This window comes from Anastrepha obliqua, chromosome 6 (genome assembly GCF_027943255.1).
Source record: "Anastrepha obliqua isolate idAnaObli1 chromosome 6, idAnaObli1_1.0, whole genome shotgun sequence".
Classification (NCBI taxonomy): domain Eukaryota; kingdom Metazoa; phylum Arthropoda; class Insecta; order Diptera; family Tephritidae; genus Anastrepha; species Anastrepha obliqua.
Window position 1 is genome coordinate 67,731,592 of NC_072897.1, and position 15,334 is coordinate 67,746,925.

At 37.1% G+C, this 15,334-nt stretch overlaps 1 protein-coding gene across 4 annotated transcripts in view; it reads right to left on the reverse strand.

Annotated features, from left to right (window-relative positions):
• LOC129250845 (transcription initiation factor TFIID subunit 3) overlaps nucleotides 1-12,141 on the reverse strand; it is a 34,676-nt gene extending 22,535 nt beyond the window's left edge. For 2 of the 4 annotated variants that reach the window (XM_054890445.1, XM_054890442.1), the window contains exons 1-3: nucleotides 12,022-12,141; nucleotides 11,614-11,688; nucleotides 11,328-11,553 (exon numbers count right to left, since the gene is read on the reverse strand). In XM_054890445.1, the coding sequence (XP_054746420.1) occupies nucleotides 11,328-11,493 (166 nt within the window). In that variant the 5' untranslated portion in view covers nucleotides 11,494-11,553; nucleotides 11,614-11,688; nucleotides 12,022-12,141. Of the gene's footprint in view, nucleotides 1-11,327; nucleotides 11,554-11,613; nucleotides 11,689-11,851; nucleotides 11,919-11,960; nucleotides 11,994-12,021 lie in introns of those variants that run through there. The other 2 variants (XM_054890443.1, XM_054890444.1) reach the window with 2 other exon arrangements.
• Between the last annotated feature and the right edge of the window lie 3,193 nt (nucleotides 12,142-15,334).

A 15,334-nucleotide genomic window follows, 5' to 3' on the forward strand; every position in this document is an offset into this window, starting at 1 on the left:
GCTGGTTGGACTGATGACGGGCCACTTTCTGTGGGCGAAGCACATGGGAAGGTTGGGCATCTCAGACAGTATACTCTGCCCAGCTTGTGAAGAGGAGGATGAGACGGCGGACCATCTCCTGTGCGTCTGCCCCGTCTTCGCTCGAAACAGGTTTGAGGTTGTTGTTGTTGTTGTAGCAGCATAAACATTCCCCATACTTACATACGGTGAATGCTGCTGGAGTGACAGTCCTTGGCCGGATATAAATCCGGGTCATTTCGGTAACGTAGAACCGACTGTCATGGAAACGGTCGGTTTGAGGTCGTTGGTACAGATGTGTTAAGGAGCGACCACTTTGGCTCCTTGGCACCAAAAGATCTACTCAGATTTCTTCGGAGATCGGGTAGATTTAAAGAAAATAAAAAGGAAATCCAAGTGTCGTACAATGGACTTAATTAATGTCTGAGTGCTGCACTTGCTAGTTGTCCCGACAAAAAAACAATAAAAAAAAAAAAAACAAACGAGCTCATGAGTAAGATAGACGAGAAAGTCGACTTCATGAACCGTCGTGGAATCAAGATAACTGCGGCCCAAGAGACAAAACTGCACGCTAGCTCCTCCCTAATCACAAGGGATGGCTATAACGTGCACAGAAAGGATCGCGAGCGAGACCACGGTGGAGGCAAAGCGTTCAGAGTCCACCATACAGTGCAGTATCACCTTAGAATGTCAAAGTATAGCTCAAAATTTTTAATACATATATACCCCTATCACCTGCTGCCCGGCAGGATATCAGGGTGAAAACCGATTGGTAGTAGGTGACTTCAACTAACATCACGGTCTTTGGTATTCAAGCCTACCAAATAATCGTAGGGGACATCAAGTGGCAGAGCAGATAGACGATTCGACGCCCCCACTAAGGTAGTGGGCAATTGCAGCAGCTCGCCTGACATCACAATTGCTAGCGCCGGTTGGATAAATAACATAACCTGGCGACCTATGCTATCGCTTGCATCAGACGATTTGCTCATTATCATCTCGATCGAGAAACTTGCCGGCTTTGTTTCCGCGGATCACCAGGCATACCTTAACTTTAACAAAGCTAATTGGGCCAGATTCGCGGAATTAACAGAGGATACTTCCACTGCTCTCCCCATCCCAACAAGATGTGAACGTAGGTGAACGCGCATTCCGCAAGGTGATTACAGGTGAGGCGGGTTGCTTCATACCTGCTGGAAGCTGTTGTGGCCAACGAGCGTGCCACCTACGCCAGGCCGATCCCGGGGATCCTCGCAGAAAGGATGGAGGTACAGCAACTGGTAACCCAATACAAGCGGACCAAATAGGAAGAGCACTTGAAGTCCTGGAACTTCACCTTTGGTGTAAGTAAGCTATGGTCCACTGTTAGGTCCCTGTCGAACCCGACGAAGCACAACGACAAAGTGGATATCACCTTCAACGGTTGTACTTCGTCGGATCCGAAAAGATGCGCGAGCTAGTTTAGCTGGCAATTCATACTGCATCCTCCGATCGACAGATCCACGGGTAGTGCCACTAGACGGCCGCACAAACTGACGAACAACAGTGCGCCACTTGCTTTCTCTCATTAGGAGTAGAGTACCTCTCAAGGGTCTTCAATATGTCTATGGCCACTCTCCTAATTCCTGACAAATGGAAAGCAGGAAGAGTGGTCCCACTACTGAAACTTCGGAAAGTCGCCAACCAAGGGGATTCTTATCGTCCGATAACTCTTCTTTCACCAGTAAAGAAGACTCTGTAAGACCTTCTACCACCACTCTACACGAAACAACTGACCCCAGCCTCACACCCCCAGCTTCCGAAGAGTGCACAGCACCACCACAGCACTCACCGTCATTAACACTCACATAAATCGCGGGCTCAACCAAAACCGCGTTGCGATAGGACTGTTCTTGTAGCCACACTACTAAATGATATTTTACAGTCGACCCTCCCGCTAGGGTTGAAGAGATGGACCGCAAACTATCTGAGTGGTCGTCATTCGTCGGTGCTATTTCAAGACGAAATCTCAAAACAGAGGAAAAATAAAGCAAGGAGTTCCACAGGGTGGTGTTCTTTCACACTTGCTTTTTAACCTCTATATCTCGAAACTACCCCAACCACCAGCGGGAGTCTCCCTGATCTCATACGCTGATGACTGTACGATAATGGCGTCGGGCAATGACACTGATGACCTGTGCGCTAAAGTAAACGAGCCAAAGTAGCCGTGGAGGCATTGGACGCCTGCTGGCGGGAGCAACACCTGGCCACATACCGTGTGGGCCACTCCCTGTGGGTCTCAAGGCCTGAACAGGGCTTAAGGTGGCTCCACCCGTTGCACTTATTGCACCAAACCGAGGTGGAGTTTGGATAAAGTGATACACACTGGACAAAACTTCAGACATGCCTAAACACGGCTATGCCCCCACTACAACACCTACATAACGAGGCACAGATGACCCTATGAGGAAGCACAACAAACTGTTCAGCAAACAGTTTCTACTAGGGTGCTGCCGTAGGTTTCACCCATGTACAGACCTGCTTGAACCCGAGCAGCCACCCAGGCACTTGTTTAAATACGAATGTCCGACGAGATCCACGACACAACAGTGTATAGACAATCAACGACATTAACCGGAAAACACTTAGCAACCCGAATGCCGTAACCGGAGCCCAACCACCAGCCATAGCAGATGAAGAGCTCTAGCTACCCCGAGAGACCTGCGTAACCTTGGCACAATTACGTTCCGGATACTATAGCTACCTATCCAGAATTGACCTCGACATACTAACATATATCCCCATGAAACCAGCGCATCTAACACCCCTCTCTCTCTGGGCCCAACCTGTTGAAACAGCAAGTCTCCTGGGCCTACGGTTAGATAACCTAGCCGAAGACGACCGATAATCTACACTACACTGACAGGCTTAAGTATATTGCTAGAACAACAGAGACCATAATGGGCCAGTCATATTTCTGATTGATAAATCTAATAAGATTGCTTCTATAATTGATGTTGCGGTTCACCTTAACAAGAACATGCAAAAAACATATGCAGAAAAGATATCTAAATATTCTGAACTGGATATCGATGTGAAACGATAGCGGAAGCTATTGCCAATTATCATCTCAGCTCATGGACTAGTGCATATAAATTTTGCAGACAACGTTAAAACATTTGAACACCCAATCTCTCATTTTTCGATATGCATAAAGCAGCTTTACTTAATTCATGTCTATAGTTCGAAGCTTTTTACAGTAAACGTTTTATTGTTTGTAAAGTTGTTAATTATTTTACATTTCTAGTTGTAATATTTTGTACCTCACATAAATGATTAGCTTGCAGGTAAGCTGCCGCCCAGTTATGTAAATTACTCCCTTTTTGGGATGCTATAAGTTAATACAATAATATAATAACAACAACCAGTATAAGTTCTCAAGGTAGTAAAAATATCACTACGCAGATTTCTCCAAAATTTTATAAGTAATGCTTATATCAATAACTAAAAAACCATCCAACAATATTAAGCTTCGAAGAGACAAGGGCGAAGAAATTAGCAATTAAATGTTCTATCAATAGATTTATAGGCAATTAGGGAAATAATTAGTATAATGCAACATGCTTTGAAAAAAGTATGGAAAGCGGCATGTAGAGCACCCTCAGGGGCTTTTAGTTTTTAAGTATTTTATTGTTAAAATTGTGCAATTTAGCGAAAATATGATGTTGCCATACACCTCAAATAAGAACAAAGTCCGTATGCAGAGACGATCTCTGCACGGATGTTTGTAAATCTGAAGTTTTTTGTTTGCTTTAGTTTTTTATGGGAAAAAGCGTCGCTGGAGAAAACGAATGTGAAGAGAAACGTCAAAGCAAAAACTATATAAATGGACGCCGGTAAAGAAAACAGGTTTGTAGACATAATTCTAATACAATTTTTGTTAAATATTATTAATTATGCATTCATATTAAAAACAAAAACGTGTGTTCATAAACGCTTTGTCCTCTTTTTACTTATTATAAAATATAATACCGAAATTCGCATGCTTATTGTTACCATAGTTTTTTAAAACCTCAGTAAACGTCGTTTACGGATTTCCTCCAACTGTTTATTACTAGCAGTTGATGCGTTTGCATTTAAGTTTCATTGAAATATTTCAAATGAAACCAAATAAAAAATCCATATGACGGTATATTTTAAGAATTTAAGTTTAGAAAAATATATATTATAATGTGAACTATAGTGAAGTTCCCGAAGGCACTTTGAACGCAAATAATTGCAAAACTATTATTTTCGGAATATTATGCGTTATAAAGATTGTTTCTGAACTACTCCTTAACATCTCCACCAAGTTTCATTAAATAAATCATTCTTCTTAATCGGCGTATCCATGCTGGTTGTTCGCGATTACATAACATCATTCTGATCTTAGTCGTACGGTTGTCAGGTCATATTATTAATGATGTCATTATATTTTTGTCTGTTTTTCGCTGTCCCTGTTAGTTCACCGATTGTTTTGAGACCTGTCCCCTCTTTGATATTGTCTAGCCCCGTCATTTCCTTCCTACCTATTCCTCTGTCTTCCAATTTTTCCTTGCGGGTGCAGAGCTCTGCAGCAGGGGCCAACGAAGTCGCGTGTCCACTCACGGGTGGTGCGCAGGCCGGAACACCTCCGAAAATGGCACCAGCCACTGCAAGAATTGCACTGGACAGTTGTCAAGTTCCGAGGAACTACGGTCTGACACACGGAGCAGACTGTACGGGGGACCAAGAGCTGCTGGTTTGTCCCCGCACTGGGGTAGGAGCAGGAGGGTTGTGGGTCAGAGAGGGAGTTGTGTTGCTCGTGGGGGCTCCTTACCGTTGAGGTGTTGTTGGTGGCGGCAGTGTGACGTGCCGGCAGCAACACGTGGCCCACCCGTTGCACTTATTACACCTAACCGAGGTGGAGTTCGGGTGGAGCCGTTTGTGGCAAATGCAGCAGTAAAATACTTCTGGTCCGGGGTTGGGTTCGACGCCAGCCCGGAAGAGAAGGATTTGGAGCAAACTTGCTGCAATGAGTTGCTCCTGTGACGAAAGATTGGGGGTGGGATACGGTACACTAGACAGGGCTAGTTTACTGGGGCGGCAGCCCTTGGTCGGGAAAAACCCGAGTCATTCCGGTAACGTAGAACCGGCTGCCAACAGTATAGTGTTGCCGGCTGCCTACAAATGAGCACAAAAATATGAACAACAATGAAGTATCTGGTCAGTCAATAAGTTCGTGCGTCTTTTAAAGGTAGTTTTAAAATTAAAAAGAAAAAAATATTTTTAAAGTATTTATTAATCAATAATATATTTTCCTTCATTATTTACAATGTCTTCGCAATGTCCTTGGAGCCAAAATATGCTTCGGTATCCCTTTTTATAGCTTCTTTTGAGGAGTAGTTCGTGTTACTCATATGGCATTGAAGTCCACGGGAAAGGTGATAATCACAAGGTGCAAGCCGTGGATGTGGCATAAGCTCCAATGCGAGCTCGTTCATCTTGCCTAATGTTTGCCTTGCGGTATGAGGTCTTGCGTTGTCGTGGTGAAACAAAACTTTGCGTCTATGCACTAAAGACGGTCGATTTTTTTAAGTGCCTCATTCAAGTTTGATAGCTGATGAGAATAATAATTAGCAGTTATCTTTCGTTTGGTTCCAGAAGTTCATTATAAACAATACCGGCCATATCCCACCAAACAGACAGGAGAATCTTTTTGGAGTGAAGGCCATCTCTAGGGGTCGGTTCTGGTGTTTCATCTTTATCTAACCATTGGGTTTGCGTACAGGATTATTGTAAAGGATTTAACCTCTGAGCTATCATATCGACTGTCAAATTTGGCTCAGCTTCCACGAGTTCGAGCAAGGCGTTGGAGTTAAAGACTTCAGGACGACCTGCGCGCGGGGCATCCTCCACGTCGCAGTTACCACTTCGGAATTTTGAAAACCACTTTTGCGCAGTCTTACACTCACGGTATCCTCTCCGTGAACAGTGTTTATTGCTGCAGCAGCAGTTGTTGCATTTTTACCACTTTCATAAAAAATATACAAAATATGCCTCTTATACGCGTTCGAAGATTCCATTTTATTTTTTAACACGTGCTTCTATCCGCGATGAAAATCACTTGTTGAATAAACAATATATCAAAGAAAATATAAATAGTTCCGTTATATTTCGCGAATAATTTTTTGTATGCAAAAATCGTACAGAAGTGAAACTATGGGTAAAATACGCACGAACTTATGGACTGACCTAATACTTGTATAACATAATCCAGACAATAGCATTGTTTTTATTTTAAATTTCCTGCTGCAACGCAGGGCGGGGTTTATAGAGGGGTGTATCCCCATTTTAAAACTGAAAACCGAAGCTGCCGGAGGCTTATAGTTTTTAAGTAATTTAATCTTAAAGTTCTGTAATTTAGCGAATAGTTGGTGTTGCCATACACCTGAAATAAAAACGAAGTTCATATGCAGGGATGTTCAGTGGAAGGTTCATTGTAAAACTGCAGTATTTTTTGCTGTAATTTAAAATTGAGAAATATTTTTGAAAATTAAAACATACAACTCAACGAAACTTAAAAACAATGATATTAAGCGTATCACAAAAAAATAATAAAGTAATTAAAAGCCAAAAATTACGGTTTATAAGTGTATTGTATTGCTTCGATCAGTTTTACAAACGGGTCCTAATGCCTTTTATTAACAGATTTTCTCCACAAAAATTCGATTATCATGTCTGCAAACCAAATAGGGTGGTCGTCGTTATCTTTATTAAAAAACTCGATTGCTTACACCATACTGTTGATATTCTAATCTTCTTCTTATTCGCGTTTAAAATTGGAAAGTGATTGTATGTATAATTTTAATAAAAATAATTCGAATATGAGAATAAAAGTAAGTAAAAACACGCGTGTGAGTGTATATTTGGTGAATTTTAGTGAAGTGTTAAAAAATATATAGTGTAATGTGGCAAATTATAGTGAAGTTCCCGAGGGCATTTTGAAGACAAATAATTACGAAATTATTAATATATTTCCCGAATAATTTGGAGTTATAAAGAATGTTCCTTAACACCTCACTAACATCTCCCCCAAGTTTCATTAATAAAGACATTATAGTTTGCCAAAAATTGTCCAGTAGACATTATTCTAAATTCCAGTCCAATTAAGAATTAATAGGAATATTTAACGTTAAAAATACTTCTTTTTTGCATAAGCTTCAAAAAATTCCCTATTTCAGACGCTTATTTCACTTAAATACAAACACAGAAAAGTAACAATATTCACTTATAAACATAATTTATTAAATGAATATTTGATTTAAAGCTATTATTACTACATAATACTCCAAAATCTATTAAAATTCTATTATTACAAATGTTCTTCTAAACGTTTTTATTACCGTGCAGAATAAATGTGAGGAGCGAACTGTCAAACGAACGATGAGAGAGAGAAGAACAAAGCGGAGTAAGAAAAACCCAGTCAACCAAAAGCGAGCCATTCCTTTATTATTTTTATTATTTATAGGGGCGGTTCTTTGTTTTCAAATATATATACATGTTACATAAACAAATATTTTTACAAATACTGAAAATTTGGAATAAAATGGCGCGATTTTTAGTCCAAATTTACGCCTGCTTTCAAATATACAAACATGTTACCGAAACAAATATTTCTACAAATACTGAAAATTTGGAATAAAAATCGCGCGATTTTTAGTCAAAATTTTCGCCTGCGGCGCTTATTTGATTTCAAATATACATACATACGTGTTACAAAAAAAAATTTTTATAAATAGTGAAGTAGTACAAAATCGGACAATTTGTAGCCCAACATTTTCGCCAGTGGCACTCATAACTTTTACGATAAAAGTGCTATACATTATAAAACCAAAGCTAAATTCTTGCTGGGTTGATGACTGCTGTATAGCTTCTACTCAAATATGAACGAGACGGTATCAATAAAACGGTCCGCGGATGGCATATGGCAAAAATAAATTTTTTGTTTTTTGGTAGGACTGTTATAAGCTTACATGGCAAATTTCAGCGTGATATGTTACATAGTTTGTTTTCTGTGCTACTGTAAACAAGTCAAGCTCGAGTGTGTTCTTCGAATTTAACGATAGAAATTCAAAGAATTTGTTTGAAATTTTGTTATTCCAACAAAATTTCGGCTTCAGACGCTTTAAAAATGTTGCAGACAACCTATGGGGACTCTGCTCTATCGCGTGCACGTGTTTTCCAGTGGTACAAATCGTTCAAAGAGGGTCGTACATCGGTTGAAAACTTGCCTCATGAACGTCGTAAAGCAACATCAGTAAACGACGAAAACATCGGAAAAGTAAAGAAAATTGTGCTTGAAAATCGCACAAATCACAAAATCGGTTAACGCTGAATATTATTTAGACATTTTAAAACGTTTGCGCGAGAACATTCGTCTTAAAAGGAAGGAATTGTGGGACAACAAGCCATGGTTCTTGCATCACGATAATGCACCAGCTCACACATAACGTCTTGTTCGCGATTATTTGAACAAAAATAATGTTAATATCGTTCCGCAAGCACCGTATTCGCCTGATATGGCTCCATGTGACTTTTTCCTGTTTCCCAAGCTCAAGTTGCCGCTCCGTGGAAAACATTTTGAGACAATTGAAGTCATAAAAGAGAATTCGAAAATACACTCGAGCTTGACTTGTTTACAGTAGCACAGAAAACAAACTATGTGACATATCACGCTGAAATTTGCCATGTAAGCTTATAACAGTCCTACCAAAAAACAAAAAATTTATTTTTGCCATATGTCATCCGCGGACCGTTTCATTGATACCGTCTCGTTCATATTTGAGTAGAAGCTACACTTCTTTTCAACTGTACAAACTGCAAATGCGGTCGGAAAAAAACCTGATTTTTAAACTTCTCCTGGGTGTTCTATAGGGCCCCTTGGAGATTAGGACTTTCACAGTTATAATGGTGTGACCCTGCTCTTTCTAATGGGCGTGGTGCCACGCCTCCTCCCCCACCGCCCCCTATACAGATATATCGTGGTAGTAATGGAAAGTTTTGCCTTACAAGCGATTAGAACATTTGTAATAGAATTTTAATAAAATTCGTAGTATTTTTGAGTAAAAATAGCTTTAAATCTAATTTTGAATTAATAAACACTGTTTAAAAGGGAATATTGTTACTTTTGTGTGTTTGTATTTAAGTAACACACGCGTCTTAATGGTAGTTTATAAAAAGCACTATAAAACAAAAGGCTGATATATGTTGTCAACATTTGTGTTATAATTTTTATATTTGGTCCACGCATTTAGATATTATAAGCAACTTTTTCGTGGTAGCAAGGGAAAACCAACCTTAATTTTTTTGTTTGACCTATATATTTATAACTCCAGGAATTGATCAACACCACAAAATGAAAAAGGCTCCGACTCCATGTGTTCTCCCCTCACTTGTTTTGAGAGAAATATTACGAATTTTTCAATGAAATTCACAGGAGGTGTTCATTTCTTGCTTATTTTGCTAAAACTAGCACTAACACTATTCTGTTAATAATAGTTTTTAAGTTATTTGTTGATAAAGTTTGTCTTTTACCTTCACCAAATTTTGATAGAATAGGTGCATTTATCACATTTATTTTAATAAATATTGAAACTATATTAACATACACACACGTTTTTAACTCTTTTTATTTATTTATACCACAAATTAACCATTTATATTGCATTTTTAAGTTGCTAACTCCAAATATGCCAGCTAAATTTACAATAACTGAAAAGCATGGCTGAATGGAGTGCTGCCAGAAGCAAAAAATAAAAAAAAAATAATAGAATGCGATTGAAAACGAAGCAACATAGGAACATAATTTCCACACACTCTTTTCTGTTAGAATATGAGGGAATGGGGGTTTACAACCTCTAAAGTGTATATATTCTTTTTAAAATTTTTTAACTATTCTTTTTTATATATAGATATTTAATATATAAAAAAGAATATATATAATATATTCATAATATAGTGAAAATTTGGAATAATAAATCGCTCGATTTTTTATTCCAAATTTTCGCCTGCGGCGCTTTTTTTTCTTTTTTTTAAATATATATATGTATATATATATATCATATATTCATAATATAGGGAAAATTTGGAATTAAAAATCGCGCGATTTTTTATTCCAAATTTTCGCCTACGGCGCTTTTTTTTCTTTTTTTTTAAATATATATATGTATAATATAGTGAAAATTTGGAATTAAAAATCGCGCGATTTTTAATTCCAAATTTTCCCTATATTATGAATATATGATATATATATATATATATGTACATATATATATTTAAAAAAAAAAGGAAAAAAAAGCGCCGCAGGCGAAAATTTGGAATAAAAAATCGCGCGATTTTTAATTCCAAATTTTCACTATATTATACATATATATATTTAAAAAAAAAGAAAAAAAAGCGCCGTAGGCGAAAATTTGGAATAAAAAATCGCGCGATTTTTAATTCCAAATTTTCCCTATATTATGAATATATGATATATATATATACATATATATATTTAAAAAAAAGAAAAAAAAGCGCCGCAGGCGAAAATTTGGAATAAAAAATCGCGCGATTTTTTATTCCAAATTTTCGCCTACGGCGCTTTTTTTTCTTTTTTTTTAAATATATATATGTATAATATAGTGAAAATTTGGAGCGCTTTTTTTTCTTTTTTTTTTAAATATATATATGTATAATATAGTGAAAATTTGGAATTAAAAATCGCGCGATTTTTTATTCCAAATTTTCGCCTGCGGCGCTTTTTTTTTCTTTTTTTTTAAATATATATATGTATATATATACATATATCATATATTCATAATATAGTGAAAATTTGGAATTAAAAATATATATATCATATATTCAAAATGCATACAATCAAACATACTTTACTGAAAATCAAGCATTAATATATATATGTATATAAATATATACATATATCCATAAATATACCTATATATATATATATGAATAGACGTATATAATATAGAAATAATTTGTAAAATTTTGTATTTCTAGTCATTTATTATCTTCTAAAATTGTTTATTTATACGATGTCTGGCAGCACTTCGGCTGGTTGTAGTAACCAAAATAGGAGGATTCTTGGTCAATTTTACAATTTTTAAACTCAAATAACTTAAAAACTATAAGGCTCCGGCAAGTGAAGTTTTCACTTTTGGATAGTAGAATACCCCCTCTACCCCCCCTTATACCCCTTTTTTTAAAAAAGTCGGGAGAACACATGGGTATTTTCCCATATCTCTACTTACAGTGCTCTACCTGACGTCTTAGCTCTCGTGAAAATTCGTGTAGGAATTTATGCAAGATATCTTGAAGGAGCTCCAACGGTGTTGCTTGTATGACATGATAGCCAATAGTTTGGCAAATTTGTGCGACAGCTATCCGCAAAAGTTCACGCATATATTGCTCTGCCATTATTGCTTGTTTTTGCTGACGACAAATAGTTCTTGCATAAATCTCTGCTTTCGGTGGATACTGAGGTAGAAACTTTGAGGTAGTTCGAGCAACTAAGATGGTATATGAATTTCCACTTACCTCGCTCAAGTCAATTATACGAATACTTTTCCACCCACAGAGTATCCAACCACACCAATATTTTAATATTACTACCTGAAACGATAAATGCGATATAAAGCTCTTAATAATCAAAAGCAGTTTTTCAAAAATTCAACACAATACAATAGCACGAAAATAACTCCAGATAGAAGACTTTAGTAAATCCATACATCTGGTGAATGGATCAGAGCCGAGGAATATAATCATATTCACATACCACACCAATCGGATCACTCGATACATACAAATGAACTACAAATAATGCACTTGCAAAAAAAACCAAATCATGGCTTAATTTACCCACCAGAATTGCAGAAATTTCTTACATTTGCCAAGATGTATTACATAAAAGCTCAAAACCAATCGACCAATAGCTTATTCACATACCTTATTTTAAAAACCCTACACCGCGTCCTTCACAAAATGTGAACCAACAATTTTTACGGGATATTCCAAAACGACCTCGATAATAAGAATATTCGATAACTAAGTGCACTTTTGAAGTGAAATATTTCCATTTTCCAAGGCAAATTGAGTAAGTGCCCATTTACACGAGGAGACATCTCGAAGGGAGACACTGGAAATTCTCTTTTTATGTCTCATTCGCGGCCACACGGGCAAATTTGTTTTCGGCAACATTTTGACATTTAATGCTTTAGCATCGTCTGGTTTGGATGCATTCTCGCACGCGCTTACATGTAAAGCGGAAAACGTTCGTCAACAATTTCTTAAATATATGAATGGAATATGCAAACTGGTTAAATAATAAATAATTTGTTGTTTTTTTATATAAATATATTTATAAATTGTTGTTCTTGAATAAAAAAAATTTAATTAAATCTACTTCATACATAAATAATTAACTTAAAATGAACTTGAGTATCTAGAAATGCGGGGTAAATTAGAATTCAACATAAACAAGCCCCTTAATATATTTTATTATATCTACTTTACTAGCAAAAAAAATCGTGCATTTCCCAAGCAGTGTTCGGATGTTTGTCATCTTTGTTATCTTCCGTTTGCTTGAAAACCAACACATAACTCAGAACCTTCTCCCACAAAAGAAGAAAACAAATGAAGCAACTGTCAAAAATTGCTTTAAAATTGGAAATACGAATAAGAAGAGCAAAGCGTGTCGCCAGTACAGGAGACAAATTCCCTTCTCTCTTCCGCGGCCGTCCTTCACCCCGAACAAAATATTTCCCTTCCAGATGTCTCCTCCTGTAAATGGGCACTAATGCTAAAAACAGTGAATACCGTAAACGCAATCCCGACCAGCTGTTCGAACAAACTAATGAGAACCCCATTTAAACAAAAAGTTCCTTCCTGCCGTTTCGTAGTACCGTAGATTTTATTTCACGATTTTTAAAAAAATCCCGTAATACCGACTTAGCTGATTGCTCTCTCAGCACACAGTGTTGCCAAGCAGTACATTTCGAAATCATGTACAAAATAGACTTAGAAAGATGATAATTTTTGTTAAAATAGCTTAAAAATACTGTTGAATAATGTTAATTATAGATAAATGAACTATTTGCGTTTGTTGGTTTTTGGCTTTGGTTTATTAAACAATGAAAAATTGTAACTGATAACGCGGATGTGTGAAAAAGAGTGTAAGCAAAAATATCAATGGCAACATTGTGTCGATACAACCAAATACATACACACGCAAACCGATGTATTGTGTAAATATGTAATTAAAAGAACGCAGTTGTTCTCGGGGGTGAGTTTTTGTGCACGGTAAGGGACTGCGGTAAGGGATTCCGTGCGGTGTTCACTGTTTTCAGCATGACTCAGGTGGCGCCATTAAAACACAGCTACTTTATTTTTCGTGATTTTAACAATTCTGACGTCAGTTCCTTTCGCAATACAAAAAAAACGAACAAAACAAACAAAAGTAGGATAAATTACTTGTTTGTGAAAATTCAGTAAATGGCTTGTAATTATTGTGATGTGTGAGATTTAAACCAATGAAAACGAAGTACCGTGTTTTAAATTGTGAAAGCACATATTAAAATAAAGCCTCCAAACCCAGTTTGTTTGCATTTTTAATGCGGAAGACGCCATGACTGCAAAGTATATGTGTGCGTATAATTTTTTGTGTCTGGTTGTTTCAATTGCTGTCGCCTACTCTTCTTCTTCACAAAAAAGTAATTCCTCTTCTTTTTGCCTGTTTATTCATCCGCTCTTACGACACGCCGAATTGGAAAGGCGCAATCTGTTTCTCTGTCATACTTGTCCATATCACAGAATTTTATACCTTCAATCCGAGGCGAATTGAGTACTGAAGGTAGCGCCATTAAACAACAGTTACTTTAATCTGGTGTTAGCTCCCTTCCCAAAACAAAACAAACGAACAAAAGTAACAGAAATTGCATGCTTGTGAAAATGCAGTGAATGGCTTAGTAATACTGTGATTTGTGAGATTAAAACTAAACAAACTAATGCAAACGAAGAGCCGCGTGTTAAATTGTTAAAGCTAAATAAGTATAAAGTCTCCGAATGCAGTTATTTGGCTGTACATATAATTTCTTGTGTTTGGTTGTTTCCATTGCTTTCGCCTACTCTTTTTCCCAAACAAGTAGTTATTTTGTTTGTTATCTAATCTTTGTTATCTTTTCTAATTCTTTGGTTTGTTTATTCATGGTCTCTTCCGACACGCTGAATTCGGAAGGCGCAACCTTCTTCTCTATCATTCTTGCATTATTTTTCTTTTCTTGTGAGCTCGTGTCTGTACTTGTCAGCATTGCCACTTCCAGAGCTGATGAACCGCTGATAGTCGAAATGGAGGGTTGCCAGTAAAAATCACCAAAATAACCGGCGAAAATATTCCTTTCAGCGGTAAAATGAAGCGATGGAAGATGTAAACATTTAATTGTTTTTTACAACATTCAATTGAAACGTAATAATTTAAATAGGAGTGTGTCTTTAGATTTTTCAAAGCCTCTTATATCCCTTTCAGTTTCTAGTTTTAATAACTTCTGCAAATATATATGAATACATTGTACATCTGGCAAGAGGGTGATCTGCCATGAATAACGTCTTGCACAAACGGTATTCACACCATTAGATACAGTCAAGAGTACAATTTCCCTAAAATACCACCGAATCGCGGATTGTAGATGGAGAGACCAGACGAAATGCAAAATTAGCAGAACGTTATGCCCCACCTACAACCTCAAACAATCATCAACATTGTTAAACATGAAACGACGGGTCGCCTGGAGACTAACGGCAGTCATAACTGGCTCTGGGTCTGTCGGGCATCCCTCACAACACATAATGTCACAGTTGTAAGCAACCGGAGAAAAAGGAATGAATCTTTCACTATGTAGAAATATTCTAGAGTCTTGATATCAAAAAGTAAGCCTATAAACAGTCCGTAATTGTATGCAAAACGCTGGCTAGCCGCAAGCCCCACATTTCAGATATTAACAGAAAGAAGAGATTGAAGTTCGCCAAACGCTATATAAATGAGCCAGATTCTTTTTGGGAAACGTCATATTGAGTAATACAGTTGACGCTCAGAAATCTTAACCTGTTTGTCATTTGGCTGTTTAAGTTTTCCGAATTTTTAAGATTTCTGGACGTTTTGTAAAATCGGCTGAAAATAAGCTGAAAATCTTATTTGAAGCAATCATTGACAACTGCAGCGTATTGCATTAACTTTCTTTAATGTTTTAGTCTAAAAAATAACATT